The following is a 20,604-nucleotide window of genomic DNA, read 5'->3' as shown; positions in this document are numbered from 1 at the left end:
CCATATTATTGTTAACTCATAGAGTTTATACGGTCAAATCTATTTGAATTTATCCCTTGCCTAAAAGGAACTATTTGTACTGAAATAACATTTGACTTAGTTGATAATAAACGACTACGTACGTTGTGTATAGCTGATATCTGTGAGAGACTACTTATAACATACATTGTGCGTCTGTATTAAAAGTTCAAGCAAACAGTCTTCATTTCCAAAATTAGTCACTTTTGAGTCATTTCTTTCGCTGACACTTCGTCCCTCATATGATTTAAATCTTTGCCTATGATGGACATACCTACTCATACTTGAGTATGGACTTTATTATAGGCCAACGGGAATATGCAAGACATCCTAAGACAGACGCAATGCCGAAACAGAGGACCTCGTATCTCCTACGTCAGTCAAATATAGGGACGACGGAGCTACACAACCTCTGTTTCTGAGATTGACACTATGCGTCTGCGTTAGAAATCTTTGAAATAATCATTTCATATGTCGAAGTACGTCACTTCTGTCAGAACGATTTTGAGCCAGTCATGTCATAGATAAAGGATTTTCATTATGTTTACAAATTAATTGTCTGTAGTTTTCAATTGTATACTATTATTTCATCTAGAACTTAACGCACGTTCTCCATAAAGTTCTTGTATATTCTTTTTATTTTCACTAATTAGCTTACCATATCTTCTGTACTGTTTTGACCACTGATTTTACCGATTTTGACTGGTGGCGATTTTAAACTATAAATTTGTCATTGACTATTCCTGTTGTCTACTGCCTTTATCAGTTCGGTAATTTTGTTATTATACTTCATTTAGAGCATCTAGAAGACGTCACTGATATTCTTTCCACAATATGATTTTCCAGGCTTTGCATACATGTATGAGATACGGAACCATTTGTATACATTTGACTTAGATAAAATACTTACCTATTTTAAGTTATAATATCAACTTCATATAAATTTCTATGTTTTTCATTGGTTTACAAAGGTATACCAAACTCACTTCATGAATACCAGACAATATTTTTAAAATTCGCACGAGAACTTCTATTCTGAATACTTTCTGCCATCAACAGTTAAACTGTGGAACAAACTTCCTCAGAATACCAGGAGTTCTAGTTTCACTAACATTTTTAGAAATAAGAATAAGGAACATTTGATAAAATGTCCGAATCTTTACTTATTGGTATATGAATAGGGCAAATATTACATGCCAGACTGCGAATGAACAGTGCTTCATTCAACGAACATGTGTTCAGTCGTAACCTTGTTAATTCCCCTAATTGCACTTGTGGTCATGTCGAATCAACTTCCCATTTTTTGCTCTTTTGTCCAAAATATACTTTATTACGAAATGAAATCATATTTTCTATGGCACTTGATGTACTTATTACTGTAAATGTATTGTTATATGGCTCAAATATTCTAAATGCTGAACAAAATGTAGAAGTTTTTCTTAACGTTCAGAAGTTTATTATCAAAAATAAAAGGTTTATAAATATATGACTTCCATGTACTGCATCTCTACACTAATTTTGTAATTCTACTTTTGTTTTTCTATTCGTTTGTCTTATTTACTAGTCAATTATGAAAATCATTCCACATACATCTTATTTATAAGAATATTCCTGCAAGTTTACTCTTAAGGACACGAAACTTTGTGTAAGCTATTTAGCTTCTTCCCGAATCCTACCATGAGTTTGTATGTAAATGTGTATACTGTATTTGCTTGTGCTTATATTTGAATAAATATGTTTAAACTAATACCACCATAAGAATACCGCTAAACTGGTTATCCGATTCTCGGTTGTATACGCAAGGTTTACTAAGTATAGTGGAGCGTAACGCAACAAGCTGCCTCTCCGTTCCTTTATCGGCATTTTTTAATTCCGCCCGAATACAAAAAAAAAAAAAAAGTTAAAATGTTTTTTTTTTGCAAATGTGAAAGAAGAAAATGTGAGTAACCTATTGGCAAGTAGGAATGCAGATTAGACATAACGAATTATGCACAGAGGAGTTCGGCTGTTCCACCAGTTCCTGTCAAAGATCGTTTTGAAAACTATCTTTCCACACGCTGTGCGTTTGCATTAAAAGTTTATACAATCACTTTATTACTGAATGCGTCATTTCCGAATTATGTCACCTCCGACAGAACAATTTAGAGCCTTTCATGTTTCAGAGCATCATATCCGTTCCTACAAACAAGTTTAGTATAATTGGAATGCCAGCGTCCTGAAAACAAATAACATAACATCAAATGAACAAATTACATGTAAGTTTTCAGTTACCATAATTGTTATGCAAAATAAAACAGAACCAACAGAACAAAAAATAAAAAAAAACAAAAAACAAAAAACAATTGCTTTACCCAGGTAAATATTGAATTTAATTCTTTAATTTATCACAAAAAAAAAGAAACGTATGGTCACTTTTCACAACTTTCAAAACTATAAACTTCAGTGGTCTATTTTTTGATTAATACATTTGAAATGGTTGAAATTTTCGATCTAAGACACTTTGAAACTTTTATATTCATGTCATTATTTGTATTTTTTTTTCAGTTTATTGCCGATCACTGTTTTAAGTTCAAAACTTCTGACCCCACGTCATCATTATACAGACTTGTTGCCATCATTTTGGATATTGGTTTCCACAGACTCTTTAAACCAGTTTGTGTGAAAAGTCAAGATGAAGAAAAACGATCATTTCTTCCACTACCGTTTGTCAACAAAGGTATAGATGCAATTAATTTGGCTAACATCCTCCATCACAAAAACGTTACCAACAAAATTCCCCCATATTTCAAAGACAAATCCATACCAATTATTTCATATTCCTATACTTCACCCATCGCATCCAAAATTTTCAATTATAAAAGGCTATTGCAGAACCTCGAGATTGAGGACTTCAAGGCTAAACCACCTGACTGTTCTTGCAAAACCTCTCCATTCAAATATGGTCCTTCTGGTCACGTCGTTACGGGAGATTTAACCATTATCGAAAACGAATCTCTGCGTAATATCCTTTCTAAAGGTCCCAAGTACCGTGAACCACTCTCCATGAATTGGAATTATAACTTTAAAGTTCTTATGGATGCCGTCGAGGACTATGCAAGAAAATGGATAAAACGAGAACAAGAAGACATTGATTCTCTGTCAGAGTGGTTAAAGGCCGTGAGGTCTTTAATTTTAAAACGAATGAAAGTTTTAAGTAGGTCAACGAGTGCCAAGGCTACATCAGTTTTCAAAGACCCCGATGTAGCAAAAACATTGTCTACTAAACATGACAAATATGTTGTCGTACCAGCAGACAAAGCCCAAAGCAACATTGTTTTTGTCTGCAAAACGTTTTATATCCAATGTTTATTATCAGAGGTAGACGTAGAAAATAATAGCAGTGATAGGACCTACACTGCTACCACTCTCTCCAAAGAAGAGATTGTGGAAAGCCATAAATCTGTGCTATCCTCTTTTGGTCTCTCTACCAAGGACGATGATTGTGGTTTACCGTCTATGTACTGGATTTCTAAACTTGACAAGAATCCATACAAACAACGTTTCATAGCTGGATCTACAAAATGTACCACCAAACCTCTTTCAAAACTTTTAACTTCTATACTCACAACTGTCAAAGAGGGTCTACAGTCCTACCACAACACTTGTTACTCCCGTAGTGGTATAAATTCAATGTGGATCCTGAAAAATTCGAAAGATCTTTTGGAGACAATCAGTTCAAGACTATTATCTGAATATGATAGCATTAAAACCTATGATTTTTCAACACTGTATACTTCTATTCCCCATACTCAGTTAAAATCCCGACTTAAAAACATTATACATCGTTGTTTTTCCAAACAAAGATGGTACACCTAGATACAAATATATAGTTCTTGGTAGAGATTCATCATACTTTGTAAGAAATAATTCCAAATCATCATCCAAATATACAGAGTTTACAAAATGCTGGAATTTTTAATCGACAACATATTTGTCCAGTGTGGTGGACGTGTTTTTCAACAAACGGTCGGCATTCCAATGGGAACAAATTGTGCTCCTTTACTTGCTGACTTATTCCTTCACTCTTATGAGGCTGACTTTATAGCTGATCTGATCAGAAAGAAAGAATATCGTTTGGCTACGTCCTTCAATCTCAGTTTCCGCTATATAGATGGCGTATTATCTTTAAACAATCCTAATTTCGGGGATTTGATACATCGCATCTACCCAAAAGAACTTGAGGTAAAGGATACTACAGACACTGTGAAGTCAGCCTCATATCTTGACCTACACTTAGAAATCGATGGTAAAGGAAAACTATTGACCAAACTTTACGACAAACGTGATGACTTTTCATTCAGAATGGTCAACTTTCCTTTCATCTGTGGCAACATCCCTTCGGCTTCTGCGTATGGAGTGTTCATATCACAACTCATACGTTATGCCAGAGCTTGCCGAAACTACGCAGACTTTTTGTATCGCGCTAGAACTCTAACAAATAGGCTTCTGGAACAGGGTTATGTTGCTACAAGATTGAAATCATCACTACAGAAGTTTTATGGTCGTCATCGTGAACTCGTGGATCGTTATGGTGTATCAATCAGCACCATGAAAACAGATGTATTCAACGGGTCATAGTTTTCCTTTCCTCGTTCATCTACCCCGTACTTGACTTTTTATGAGCAACTCGGCGGGTGTTTCTAGAAAAGCAGAGGACGCTTACCCTACCAGTGCACCTGGTCCATGCTCCTAGTTTTTAGTGGAGTCCGATTTGCTCATTTACTTTTGTTACTTTGTATGTATGATTTTAGTTACTTTATGTTCTTTGTTGTGTATGTCTGTTTTCCATGTCTGGTCTTTGTCCCTGGATTAAATTCTTTTGATTACCGCTATAACCTTGGTTCCCTTGATTACTCTTGGATTATAGTATTATCAACTGCCTCATCCCCCATGACAAATTGGTTATGCGCATGCGTATTCATTTACAAGAACTAAAAACGGACTGATAACTAGATATTGCCGCGTCTATTAAAGTTATTGCCTCGGACTGATAACTTACTTTTGCATCTGGTATTATCAGATATGCAAAACAAAATGCACGTATCAAGATTTAATATGTGATAATACTCTGTTTAACCCGAGAGGTTGTGGTGTATGGGGACACGTAATTTGTTCACCACGCAACCATGATTACGACAGGGATTCCTTTTTCATAAACTGATCATTGCTGTTAGGCTATTTGCAACATAAACTTTATTGGCACATTAACATCTATACATTCATGACATAGCAGACAGTTTAAGTAATTATATACAACAATTTTAAATTTTCTTTTAGTTTTATTTTAATTGATATTAACTAAAGCAGTCCAATTTAAGCAATTAAACGACTTCAAAATCACACTAAGAGTTACTTAAAATGAAATAACGTTAATACATATATGTTATTTACCACATACTTTTTTTTACTTATGAAGGCTTTAATAATTAATCAAAGAATTCCCGATATGGGTAAATAATTAAAAGAACATACGCTCCATCTGCCAATGAAAGTGTCATCTTCTACCAAATCATTGATTTTTTGCCTACTGGGATATTGTTTTGTACCACATTTCGACTTTACCTTGTTCACGCAATGTTATTAAGTTGGTTGCTAAAAGACAATAGGCGTTTGTTCAACTGGCAATCACATTGCTTCACTAAGATCACGTGACACTTGTAGTACATTTAAGTGGAGAGAAAAAGGAACGAGTAAAATTACTTACGGACATTACTTGAAAAATGGTAAGTAACTTTTCTGATTCTTTTTATTGCCTGTTTTAGTTCAATGCTTGGATTTTTTTAAAAATAAAATGATGGCTTGCTTTATATAAGGAATTTTCTGTTTATGTTTTGAAAGTTGCTTAGTCGCAGAGTTCCTTGAACATAGGGTTTCACTTTTACCAATACAACCCTTCGACTGAGGTATAAATAAATGTTAGCTCAGTAATATTGTATTAGACTGGAGTAAGTGTTTTGTATCAATTATCCTGCAATTTTCAAAAAACGAACCTATCTACGAGATGATCAAATTCTGTTAATGTTAATATTAATGCGCACTTCTTAATGTTAAACCTTTGTTGATACACAATGTATACAGTTTGTAAAGAGAATGCAGATTAAAAAAAATCTATGTCATGATTAGCACTACAACTGAACACATAAAGAGAATCTCCCGATTTTTGGAATTCATTATTTTATTTTAGTATGAACGCGATATTTATGCATTAGCCATCCGATCGAATAAAAAAGTAAACATTTTATAAACGTATCTTTTGAAAACCAACCATTATAATCTTTTCTCTATGACTCAATGGTTATTGTTAGGTTCATGACTAGAGCTGTTATTTCTTGTGGAAAAGTTTTCCTTGTTATTCATGTTGTGGCGATAGGTCCCATGGAAATAACCGAAGGAAGAAAATAAAAACTGATAGGCGATCATAGACATACTAACATCGTGAACCGCTTACAAACTTGAGTATTTCAACTTAAGGCTAGTGTTAGCTGATATAATGATAATGAAGTTTTTCTTAAATGAGGATAGTACCATTTAGGATGTCGCGTACTGAAGTATTTTTCATATGAGAATAGTACCATTTAGGATGTCGCGTACTGAAGTATTTTTTATATGAGGATAGTACCATTTGGGATGTCGCGTACTGAAGTATTGGGCAGTTTATATCTTAAATTGCTATTTGTATCATAAACTATGAGTATACTTCAATATGAGGTTGGGAATGCAATGCAAAGAGGGTACTACTATCTTCTAGGTTGGTATCATTGTGTATGACTGATAGATTGGTTTATTATGTCTAGTTCTTCATCATAACAATACATTCCAAACGAAATGCTACAGTACTGGACACTCTAGACTGTATCCTCTGTTGGTTTCAGTATGATGCAGTGTTTGGCGTGCTCCATGACGAGGAAAACACAAAAGAAACCAAGACTATTATATACATGTACATACATCTTACAATGTGAAGAACTGATCCGTCGGATCATGTTTTTTCATAATATCAGAACTGTCAAATTTGCAGAGCTGATTGATTGTCGTTCAAATTTTTAAATTCTTCTAATATCGTTTGGAAATAAAAAAAATATGTACATATATATAAGATACACAAGTATTTCCAAGCCAATGGTGTTTTTTAAGTATGCAGTATAAATAATGCATATCGGAATACCTATTTTAACAAATTGTGGACAACACCTTGCCTACCTGTTTTTATATCCAGATAAAGATAGGTTTCTTAAGAACTACAACAGAAAAAGGAGAAACGAGTAGCCATGTCCTTCAATTCAGTATTTGTTATATAGATATTGCATTATGTCTGAATAACCCCAATTTCAAAGATTACTTAGGTCTACCAAAGTAGAAACTTGAAATGAAAGAGATAATTAATATATTTTCTTCTGCTTCATACCTTGACCGTAATCTATATTTAGATGATACAGGACGGTTACGTTTATAACAAACGTGAAGATTTTGATTTGACAATTGTGCACTCCCCCCTTTTTAGTGGTAATATATCAAGATCTTCAGTCTGTGGTATGGCAAGCCAAAGTGGACAAAATCAATATTTTGTAATATTAGAAAATGAATTTTTAAAATTACAAAATCATTTTTTTAATATTAGAAATTCATTTTGTAAGATTACAAATTCATTTTGTAAGATTACAAATTCATTTGCTAATATTACAAATTCATTTTCTAATATTACAAATTCCTGATTTAGTAATATTATAAAATATCTTACATTTTGTAATATTAGAAAATGAATTTGTAATTTTAGAAAATCAGTCAGATTTTTTAATATTACAAAATGATTTTCTAACATTACAAAGTCATTGAATACGACAAATCCATTTTCTAATATTAGAAAATCATTTTCTAATATTCAAAAATAGTTTTTTAATATTAGAAATTCATTTAAATTTTTAATATTAAAAAATGTTTTTTTTAATATTAAAAAAGTGTTTTATGATATAAGAAATCTAATTTGTAATATTACAAAATGAATTTGTAATATTACAAAATGAATTTGTAATATTACAAAATGAATTTGTAATATTACAAAATGAATTTGTAATATTATTTTTTAATATCAGAAAATGCTCATTTTTGTCCACTTTGGCTTGCCATACTGTTGAGTATACATATCATAGTTGATTCGTCCGTAATTCTCCTGTAATTTGTGCATGGAATGTCTCTCAGCGAATTTATAAATTTGTTAATTCGGATTTGTTGAAGAACGGAACATCTATGATGTTTTACTAGACTGGTGCGTTGTGGAGATATTTGTTGAGTCGCTTACTTACAGACGTTGCGTACGTTATTAGTGTCACAATCGATTGAACTGGGGCTGGTTACGAAAACCGAAATATTGCTATTAGAATGTGGAGTTATCAAAGGCAATATAGATATTCAAATGTTCGAAAATGGTTGTTGTTTTAGTATTACAATCATAAATCTTTGAAAGATGCCGTTATTTGTGGTGGAAAATCATTATTCGATCACAAGTATGTGGACGGGTAACATTAAGAAATGCTTGCTTCCCATTTCACTAATATATCCAAGTTAATTCTTGGCTTATTTTGATAAAACAAACTTTTTTTGGAAAGATCAAAGCGTATTACAATATCACAAATATCTCCCCTTTGATGTGGACATTGTAAAAATGGAAAGAAACCGATTTGAAGACAAAATGTTAGACATTTTTTTTAAATTATGCGAACAGCTTTTTTAAATCGGGACTTTTATTAACTATATTGACAATTTATTACATAACCCCAATGAAAATATATATAAAATGTTCTATCAGTCTTTTTGTTAAAAGCCTTTTTGTCCGTATTTCAATTTCAATTATGCCACAAATCTTTTTTTTTTCGACGTTGGCCATTGGCTACTTTCTTGCTTACGGTTGTAAACTATAACAACGAATTGTATTTTCACTCTTAAAGGACTGTATGAATATTCAGAATATCATGTTTATTCTAAAAAATAATGAGTTTTATTGTCTAATAGTAGATAAATACGTACGTATGTTGTGATGTCACGTTGTCTTTTTCCCGACGTTTTCTACACGTTGCGTGCTACCCAGTCTTTATCAAAAGCTTTTTTCGTTAGCTTTGAGTGAACTAATAATTATGAAATTTAGAATTTTACATGTATATATGCTGCAGATAGTATATTCTAAAAGTAATGGTACTTGGTTGAACAAGTATCTAAGGGCAGCATATTGTCTGTCTCAATCCAAAATGTCACAACATCTAAAATTTGTACATTTTATTTATTCACACGTACACCATGCGAAATGACCTTCTTCAGTGCCTTAAATAAACTTAAATATATATATATAACCGTGTCTAACAAAAATGTCACAAAGCGCATTTTTGACGTTTCTAAAGTAACGTTCTGTTTTGCGACGTAAAAACTCGTTTAACGTCAATTTTAAAAACAATAAAAAGTATTCAGGTTACAGATCACCAATTCAACCAATGAGCATTTGGAACGTAGGCAAAAATAGTCCTACGCAGAAATTACCCCTGTTCCTCATAGTGCTGTGAAAAAAGTTCTCATCTCATTTAAAAAATTTAAACAGTTTCTGAAAGGAAAAACATTTCTGTACATTGTATAGGTGCATTTTGCTTCTTGTGATATGAAGCCCAATCTCCATAATGGTTTCTAAATATATCCCAATCTTGTGAAAACACTGGGATTTCCAATGCTATTTATAGACCCTTCACTTCCGGTGATCAGTACTGCACTGCAAGTCTGCTAACCCCACATGCCATTCTGAGGATTGCGAGCTGACATATGTAGAATCGTGCTGATATATAGTCCTCTGCAGGTTAAAGTTAAGGTAAAGTCCAGAGAAGCCATTGAATATTGTGAAATTAGCATAGAAGCCTATGGGAAGTGGAATTAGTGGTTTCTAGCCTTCATAAGTTACGATACTAGATTTAATTATTACGACTATGGACGTAATGAATAGGTTAATAAGCTGTACAAATAATGCAAAAATATTTTTTTTTGATTTTTTTTTTCAAATCGGATCAAAAAAAAAAAAAGATTTATTCTGGTGTGGCCTTTTTGACCTCTTCTAAATCGAAAACCGTACGGGATATCCGAAATCTGATTGAAAATTGCATGCAGGATTATTAATGAGGAATCCAATGAAGAAATAAAAAAATTCGAAATCGGACAAAAAAAGTTATGAAAAAAGCTATGTTTTTAGGCGTTGCCCAACTTTGACCCCCTATAACTTGAAAACGGTCCAAATCACATAAAATTTGCTGTACATTTGTTAAGCTGAATTAAGTAAAGAACACATTAAAATAGAATATTTTAAATCGGAAAAAAAATCTATATGGGTTTTAATAAAATACGTATTTTTCCCTTTTTGGCCCCTTTTTCTAAAGCGGCAGGGGCAACAAAGTCCAATTTAAATAGGAATCTTCTTAGTTGTTAAAATCATATCAATATTTCAGAACAATTAGTTCTAACAGAACTAAAGTTATCGCACGGAAACGAAGTGTCCCCAGACCACGACGACGACGAAGACTACGCCATAACATTATATGACCGCAAGTTTTTTTCGTCGTATAATAAAAACGGGAGATTTCGCTCTCAAATTTTCTTAAAGAAGGATATTTGCAAAAGTTTTGTTTTTTCGAAATGTTTAGCAATGTTTTATGTTTAGCAACAGACCTTATAAAATTCCGAAAGGCATCAAGAAATTTGTTTTTATAATTCCTAACATTTTTCTCATTGGATAAAACATCCTTCAAATCATTTTTAAATGGTTGATGGTTGATGCCAAACTATTTACCATATCAGGATGTAATCTGATCATTTCAATTGACCAAAACGTACGAAAAATTAATATCGAATCGGATAATTAAATAGTAAAACATGTCCTGTGTGTTATTTTATGGAAAAAAAATAATAAGCACACTTCTTTTTACATGTAACAATTATAGAACGAGGTACGTCGCAATACAAAAATGACGTCAAATTTTGCAGATTTCGACGTTACCAAAAATGACACCAACACCGTACCGTCTACGTCACTAGTGTAGTATTATGTAGTTTCACTAGAACGAGGCAGATGTATTGCAGAGCTTTTGTGTGTAGTGGTTAGTATAAAATTATAGGCATCCACACCTCAGAGGTTCAAGAGTTATTGTGATTTATTGCGAAAAGTTTTATTCAATCATATTTGAGGGGAATTGTTTACTAGTTGTTTCCCTGCTTCTTTGTCTATAAGTGCCCGGTTGAAATTGTTTGGTTTTTAGATTAATACTTCGGAATATTATTTTGTTGTTTTCTTTACCTTGGTATGAAGTTTCATACATGGAGGTTTGTTTTATATTTGTTGATAGTTGAGAATTTTTAGATGATACTTGCAGAGTTAAATAAATGTTGACATTTTGAATGAATTTTGCATATTTCTCGGCCGCAAAAAACGTAAACTTGATTATCTATTAGTTAAAGTAAAGGCCTTATTCAGCATTAGTATGATCGTATTTAAGCAGGACATGATGCATCAGCATTTCTAATTCCTAAATTTAGGGATACAATGAGTAAAGCCGGACTTGCAATATCAAGGCAAATAATGTAACATTTTCAGCATATGTGGGTAAGATTCCTCTAAATGTTCTCATTCTTGTCGTATGGGTAAGCGTATGCTACAGCTTGAACACATTGAAAGGATATCGGAGGTGGGTGTGATGGAATGTTACTTCATAGGAATAGTTTAAGAGAAATATAATAAACATATCACAATTTTTGTAGTTTTGTCGTAAATATTACTCTGTATTTTATATTGAGATGAAAGTCTGTAATGTCTTAAATTCCTAATCTTGGAAAAAAAGAGGATTGTTCAGTGAATATTTATAAAGCACAAACCGAAATTAAATGATTGGACTAGCTTGCGTGTCATCGGTTGTGGATGAAGTAGGAATGTAGAGACAGAATTGCGAGAAGAGGTGCACAATTCGTACCTATCGGTATTTCAATTGTTTGTTGAAAACGAAAAAAAATGTTGTCTTTCAAAAATATTAAACACGGTGATAATGTCATCATTTGTTACTGATTTTGAGAGTATGCCTTATCAAGATATTGAAGTAAGTTATATCTGAGTTAGCTAGGTTTGAAAAAAGAAAAAAAAATACAGCGTTAATTTAAACAAAAAATCTATCGTTCAGATTTTAATGAGGAACAATCGAATTAACTTAATTAAATATACATAATCTGTTAATATAAAGACTAAATGATAAAATAGGAAAATTACACAAAACAATACTTAAAAATGTTAATTTGAACATTATTTTCTTGAAATGTGTTATTTGATAATAAAGGGCTTTGCTCACGAAAAGGGAATATTTTGGCAAGTAAAACTGATTAAGAATGATTTAGCATATTTAAAGGTGCAATTTTTAGGCGTACGTCATTGTACAATGAACCATACTCGAATATGAATCTTACATCATTGTATAATGTAAAGCACTCCAATTTAAGGTTTGTATCATTGTTCAATGTACAGCACTCCATTTATGGCTTACGTTATTGTAAAATGTGAGGCACTCCAATATGAAGCTTACATCATTGTACAATGTACAACACACCAATATGAAGCTTGCATCATTGTACAATATACAGCACTCCAATATGAAGCTAACATCATTGTACAATGTACAGCACATCAACATGAAGCTTACATCATTGTTAAATGTAAAGCACTCCAATTTGGGCTTTCATCATTGTACAGTGTACAGCATTCCAATTTGTGGCTTTCTGTTTTCTATATGTCTGGTGCATTAATGTGAGCCACATCATTTTGTCTGAGTATACTTCAGTTTAAACTCTCTAACTTGTTTATCAACTTTGATATATGACTGTCATCATTTTGTATGGTGACCACATCAATACGAGTGTGTGTTGTATATTCAAATATGAAGCTATAGCTAGTATCATTGCGTATGTTGATCCTTCAAGCGTAAATTATCGTTGTCGAATTTTCATTTAAAGATCTTTAAAATTTCACGTCATGTCAAAGGTCGATGTAAACATATTTTGGAAGCTCTAGAACCTAATTCACAATCGAATAGACAAACGTCGTTGAAGATCACTTAGTTGATCAGTTTATAACTTTCTTTATGATGCAATCTTCAATGGTGTTAGACCTTCTTCGAGTGAACATTTCACATTGTTTCAGAAATAGCGATATTTAAGATCAATTTTCAGTATATATGATAGGTTGATCAAGGCTGTTATCATTGTGATATAAGTATTTGTTGAAGTACTTCAATCAATATAATGATTTTGATATTGAGCACTTCCATACAAGGATCACATCACTGCTGTGATGTTGAGTACTCCAATATAAGATTGGTATCATTGTTATGTTTAGTACTATAATTTAAGGACTGTTTCATTGTGATGATACATACTTCAATGTATGGATGTTTTAACCGTGATGTTGACCACGTTAATATAAGGAAGATATCATTGTCATGTTGAGTACTTCAATATAAGGATGGTTTCACTTAACATTGCATCATTGTGTAGAAATGTAGTTCATTTTAAGACTGACATTGTTGGTATGAATGTAGGGTACAATAATTAACGGTTTGCGCGATGTAGAATGGTTATTACGTAAATATGAATCAAAAATCATTAATCTTGTATGAAAGTTCTCCAGTCTGAAGACTAATATTGTGGTACATGAAGAAAATTCAATTTAAAGCTGACTCATTGTTTAATAATAAGACTGACTTTTAGGGCATTATAATAAAGTGCATGAAGGGTGGTACACATAACAATTAATAACAACCATTGTGCACCTTAAATAACCTCAAGTTTATACACTCTAAAAGATGTGCAAGAACTTCCATTAACGACATGTAGTTCAACTTTATTCCTTTAACGTATATTGAGAAAATTCCTTAATTTAAACCTAAAAGCAATGTATCACAATCATAGGTCGATAAAACTGATTATTTAGTGATAATTATGCATTGTTTTCATCTGAAAGAAAGAAAAAATGGTATAAGGTAGATTTATCGGTTCAATTATTGTTTCTAGAGCATTTCTGACAATTAGACATCATTGATATTGATTGCAAAAGAAATAATTTGTAATTAAATAAACAGGAACAACATCGTACATTATTAATATAATCATTTTGTACATTCTCTGAATGGAATAGTCTTGACATTGGAACAATGGTATATATTTTTGGTGTGAGATTGAAAATGCGATTACTTGAATATCTTTTCTTTAACTGAAACTTTTCCGTTTTAACAAAAGCATGTTCTCTATCATTTTATAATAATGCTCCACACTTAGGTATTAATGACAAAGTTAGTCTAGAGGGACTACAGATGGTGACAAAAGGATGATTCCAAAAGTTGCAATATTAATATTTAATTGAAGTACGTTACTTCTAATGAGGCTTTCCTCGTGTGGCACTAATTACGTGAACTTGTTAAAGTAAAGGTGTTTATTACGTTACTACACGAATCCGACATTGTTGCTCATTTTCTATGACAATAAAGTACCATCTGTGACTCACAGTAAATTAGATATGTGTGTTTCTGGTTACACGAATATGTCTCTTGTTTTATGCCCTAAATGAGTCATAAGTTTAACTGATCTATATTAGCTTCAATGTGATTCTCATATGTTCCCAAATAGCTGAAATATTGGTGTTAAACCCCAACAATTAATCAATCAACCAATGTACAATATCCTGGTGTAGGTGTTACTAAAACAGATACAAAAATCATTATTAAATTATGTTGAATCAAAAGTCTCCGCAGGTATTCACCAACCCAGTAGTCAGACTTGCCTGACCACGAATCATTTCATATATTTTTTTCAGTATTACAGATTTTTGAAATTCATAAAACACCAAGGCTTCATTTATTCCTTGTATTACACATGGTGGTGGATTTGGCTTTCTATTTCGATACCTTTGGTTGTGAGAACTTCTTGTATACATTTTTGGGGGGAATTTAGGTCTTCCTTTCAATTGGATTCTAACGCTGCTTATGAGAGAGATTACTCCTTGAAACACGTAAACAGCATATCAAAATTGGCTATATCATATGATTGGTACTTCTGTATAGAATGACAAAGTAAATATGTTCTTTAACGGTAATAAGATAAAACATTCAACCATTCTACAGACCACTTCTTTGTCAATACCATAGGAGAGTTGATTTACAGAATAACAGTGATACAGAGTATAGACAAAAATTGATCTATATTAAAAATACGTTATGGGCCGCGGATGTATGTTCAGTAAAATTAAAGTCCCTTTTTAGCACATTCTTTGAGCTATTCCGGAATGAAAAATATAAACTAATTAAGACTGGAACGATAACGGAATTATTTTCCACATAGAAAAAAAAAAAAAAAAAAAAAAAAATAAACACACTTTATTGTCTCTTCGATTAAATCTGTTTATCTGTTAGCTGATAACCCCTATTGAGATATTTGGGCTTTTGTTAGAGTTGGAAAGCAGTATTGGAAAATCGTTTTGTCACAGAAAAATAATCATTAAAATTATTATTATTATTAAAATATTACAACTATAACAGACTACTAAATTTGGAATAAAGATGTCAGAAAAACGGTATGTTGATATTGATGTGTGATTGGAACGAAAGTCACTTGCTCAATACAATTCCTCGCGCTGAGTATGTGTAAAACTTTGAAATTATTCCCTCATAAAGGTTACAGAACGCTATATTTAAAACAAGGATAAAGGTCATACTCTCGGTACAAAATACCAATTGATATAGCATACATAAGCCAAGTCTTGTATTCGTTTGCTTATTAGCTTACATTATAAATTGTAAATCTTCTTTAGTTGTTATTTTTTTATTATATAAAAATTCTTTATTAAGGCATCATTCTTTCTGAATATGATTTTTTAATTTTAGTGACAATACACTGATTTTATTCCCTGAATGTATTGTTCAGTCTGTTTTTAAAGCTTTAGTTCATTGAACACTTGGATCAATAGTTCTTTATATTTATATCTCGGAAAAAAGATTTCTTCTTATGTTCGTTCTAAATCTTCTCATTATTTAATTCATGTCCGGTTTACGTTAATCTGTAGACAAAAAGAATCATGATCTTGGTTTTAATTACGCCTTTTATTAAGAATCTAATAGTCTGGTTGAATATGTTGAAATCTGATATTGAGATCGAAGGTTTTTACTGTATTGACGTTGAATGACATTCTGTGGTTTAATGTTTTCCTCTATCATTGGAACGGTTAATTTTCTACATAAGGCCAGGAAGGCTTTTTTGTAATTATCTATAAGCATTAAATGCTAGTCAATACTCGTATATGCTCTCCATGAACAAGTAGGTAGGAAACATAATCTCGACTTTTCTTGTGTTGAGTGCAACAATGAATTCAGCCCATTTTTCATACATGGAGTTTTATTGTAAGTATATCAATCAGTGTACAAATTGATTCTCTTTCAGGGTGGGTAAAGGCCGTGAGGTCTTTAATTTTGAAACGAATAAAAGTTTTAGGTACATCTATGAGTGTCAATTCTTCATCAGTTTTCAAATACCCCGATTATAGCAAAAACATCTACTACACATGATAAATATGTTGTCTTTCCAGCAGAAAAAGCCCCAAACAACTTTTTTTTTGCAAAACGTATTACATCCAATGTTCATTGTCAGAGATAGACGTAGAAAATAATGGCAGTGATAAGACCTATATTGCCATTACACTCTCCAAAGAAGAGATTGTGGAAAACCATAAATCTGTGCTATCCTCTTTTGATCTCTCTACCAAAGACGATGATTGTGGTTTACCGTCTATTCCTAAACTCCACAAGAATCCATACAAACAACGTTACATAGCTGGATCTGCAAAATGTACCACCAAACCTCTTTCAAAACTTGTAACTTCTATACTCACAGCTTTCAAAGAGGGTCTGCAGTCCTACCACAACTCTTGTTACTCCTGTAATGGTATTAATTCAATGTGGATCCTGAAAAATTCGAAAGATCAAGATTATTATTATCAGAAATATAATAGTATTAAAACCTATGATTTTGATTTTTTTCAACACTGTATGCTTCTATTCCCCATACTCAGTTAAAATCCCGACTCAAAAACATTATACATCGTTGTTTCTCCAAAAAAGATGGTACATCTAGTTACAAATATATAGTTCTTGGTAGAGATTCCTCATACTTTGTAAAACAAAATCCAAACCATCTTCCAATTATACAGAAGATGTTTTCAAAATACTGGAATTTCGAAGGGAACAAATTGTGCTCCTCTACTTGCTGACCTATTCCTTCACTCTTATGTTGCTGACTTTATAGCTGATCTGATCCGAAAGAACATCGTTTAGCTAGACTCTTTAATCTCAGTTTCCGAAATATAGATGACGTATTATCGTTAAACAATACTAGTTTCGGGGATTAAATACATCGCATCTACCCTAAAGAACTTGAGATAAAGGATACTACAGATACTGTGTCTTGAGCCTCATATCTTGACCTACGCTTAAAGATCGATGGTAAGGGAAAACTGTTGACCAAACTTTACGACAAACGTGATGTCTTTCATTCAGAATTGTCAACTTTCATCTGTGGTAACATCCCTTCAGCACCTGCGTATGGAGTTTTCATATCACAACTCATACGTTAAGCCAGAGCTTGCCGTAACTACGCAGACCTTTTGTATCGCGCAGGACTTCTTACAAATAGGCTTCTGGAACAAGGGTTATGTTGCTACTAGATTGAAGTTTTATGGTCGTCATCATGAACTTTTGCATCGTTACGGTGTATCCATATGCACCGTGGAAACTGATTTGTTCAACCTGTCATATTTTCTATTTCGTCTACCCCGGACTTGACTTTTTATGAGCTACTCGGCGGTTGTTTCTAGAAAATCAGAGGACGCTTACCCTACCTGTGCACCTGGTCCATGCCCCCAGGTTTTGATGGAGTCCAAGTTGCTCATTTACTTTTGTCACTTTGTATGCACTATTTTAGTTACTTTATGTTCTTTGTTGTATTTGTCTGTTGTCCATGTCTGGTCTTTGCCCCTGGATTACATTCTTTTGATATCTGCTAGAATCCTGGTTCCCTTGATTACTCTTACAGTGGGAAAAGGTTAAATAATTATTGACAGCAGTACATTTTGAACTCTCATTCTCTAGACATGAAGGTAACGCTCAGGACGTTTTTCTATACTGTATGTTCTTGTATTTTTAGTATCCTTTTATAACAGCTATATAATCATTATATTTCACATATGATATTGCAACAAAATCAACTTTAATATTAATCTTTTTAAACATCCTGATATGACGTGTGGATTCTCTCAACATTGAGGAAAAAATATCCATTCATTATGAATGATATGATGTGTCAGTCTCCTCAAAAAGGAAAATATTACCCATTCGTTATGAAATAGATGAATTGTAAAATGTGTTCATCTACTCAACGAGAACAAAAGTATCCATTCGTTATTGAATGTTATGATGTATCCATCTTCTCAATGGAGGTAATATTGTACATTCATCTTAGTGTCCTTCCACTGAATTATACCGAATACGATATGGACAATCCTAGTGTTCTTTGCACCTTATAATAACGTTTAAATTATGGAAAAATCACTTTGAATCATTGTATATTTTTGTTGTCTTGTCTCCGCCTCCCTTCTTGGCTTTCTAGTAATGACTACTGACCTAGTTATGATAATTTTAGTTACATTTTTCCCTGACAAAAACCTATACACCATTAAAACAAGTATTCCTATAATTAAAAACGTGTTCATGACAAAATCATAAAATAACAAGGCTACAACTAAAACTTAGCACTAAGTAAGAGGATGATGAAAATAGAAACGTAACAAATACACTAGCGCATTAACTAAAACCAAAATAGTAAAAACTTTCAGAGATGAAAATCTCTTCTAACAAGAAGTGTAAACACACATTTAAGTAAGCTTTGAAAAAGTAAAACAATCGGTGACAATTCTTTAAAAAAAACTAAAAAGTAATAGAACGACACAACGACAAAATAGTGACCAACTCCTCCTGGACAGCTCCATGAAATCTGATGTTCTTTATTAGTTTATAAGACATTAACCACTCCCTTTAATGTAAGGTAAGACATCAGCTGAAACAACAAACAAATGAGGACGTTTTTAAACTATACCGGTATATTAGCTAAATATTAAACTAACATAAAAATGGTTTGTTTAAAATGAAACATAAAAAATGAAAAAAAAAATGTGGTGTGATTGCAATTAGACAGTCATACACCAAATACCACGCAAAAAAACTTATTCAGGTCACCGGATGGCCTTCAATGATGGGCAAAATCCATACCATGAAGCATACTCTAAAAAGCCCCATTACAAATGATGTAAAACTATTCATAAAGGACGAAAATCGACATAATCTACGCAGTAAAAACGCAAAACGAATAACAAAGATAATAAAAAATGATAATAAAAAAAATAGTCATCGACAACCACTGGGTTACAGGTTCCAGATTTTGGACAGGCGTATAAAGTATGTGGTGGGGTTCAACATATTTGTGAGAACCCAACCCTCCATCTTAACTCGGACAGTGGTAATAAAATACAATAATAAAACGAACTATTAAAACCAGTCGGATTTGGATTTAAGTCTTTAGATAAACACTGAATACAAACCTATTAACAAACAGAACTGAAGACAACAAGCTGTACCGTCCTCGAAAGAGTACTGGCTTTATCTCCAAGCTAGTTCAAAATCGAAAACAACAGACAGTCACACCAAGATCACTCAAACATAAATATCAGTAAAAATACGTCCAACAGGATTTAGTGAAAAATGTCCTAGTAAAATCAAGTCTTCGTGCAAATGCTTAGATGAAAAAGCCATGATGTTCATATAACACGGGATTCATTTTTCTAGAACTTAGTGAAAGAAATATTAAACGTTATTTGTATACCAGGAATTGAGTATCTTAGTATAGAGTTAATTGCTATTTAATTTATTGACAAAAAAGCCAATATTAGAGCCAATAAAAACTTAATTCAAAGATTTAACAATGATACATTGAAAATAACTCTTATTTCGAAATTGAATTTTTCAAATGCATTCGTTTATCTATAGTGCATACGAACTATGAGAACTATTTTCAGAATTTTATCTTAAAAATTTAATTTTTCGTGAACTGAAACGATACGTTCACATTTCTCCAATATTTTATTATTAGACAACATCAATTAAGGTTAGGGATTACGGGGTCCTCAAAAGGGTTTCATAGTTTAAATGTACCTGTATTTTACCTTATTTGATCTACGTAAAATACTTTCTCGATTTCCATACGTAAACAAAAGGATGCTCGTCAAAAGTCGTAGGTCGTCGTTCTCTTAGTAGACTGTTGCGAGTCAAAGTTTCTGTGTTCGCCGCCAAATACACTGAGTATAATGAAAAAAAAATAGCTCTTGAGTGACGCGTTGGGAAAAGCCTTCTGTGCGGAGTTGCGGGTAGCAGTCTCAAATTCGGTGCAGACAGT

The 20,604-nt window shown here is 32.5% G+C and overlaps 1 protein-coding gene across 1 annotated transcript in view; it reads left to right on the top strand.

The window, feature by feature from the left end:
* Positions 1 to 5,656: 5,656 nt before the first annotated feature.
* LOC148623948 (calmodulin-like) overlaps positions 5,657 to 20,604 on the top strand; it is a 33,268-nt gene continuing 18,320 nt past the window's right edge. Inside the window, exon 1 of the mRNA XM_088566272.1 lies at positions 5,657 to 5,780. Coding sequence (XP_088422398.1) covers positions 5,778 to 5,780 — 3 coding nt within the window. The 5' untranslated portion in view covers positions 5,657 to 5,777. The remainder of the gene's footprint in view (positions 5,781 to 20,604) is intronic.

The sequence above is a fragment of the Perna viridis genome, chromosome 2 (genome assembly GCF_037379345.1).
Source record: "Perna viridis isolate PV_CMFRI_1.1 ecotype Kerala chromosome 2, ASM3737934v1, whole genome shotgun sequence".
In the NCBI taxonomy this organism is placed as follows: domain Eukaryota; kingdom Metazoa; phylum Mollusca; class Bivalvia; order Mytilida; family Mytilidae; genus Perna; species Perna viridis.
The sequence above is the reverse complement of the archived record's forward strand: the minus strand, read 5'-3'. Positions and strand labels throughout refer to the sequence as shown.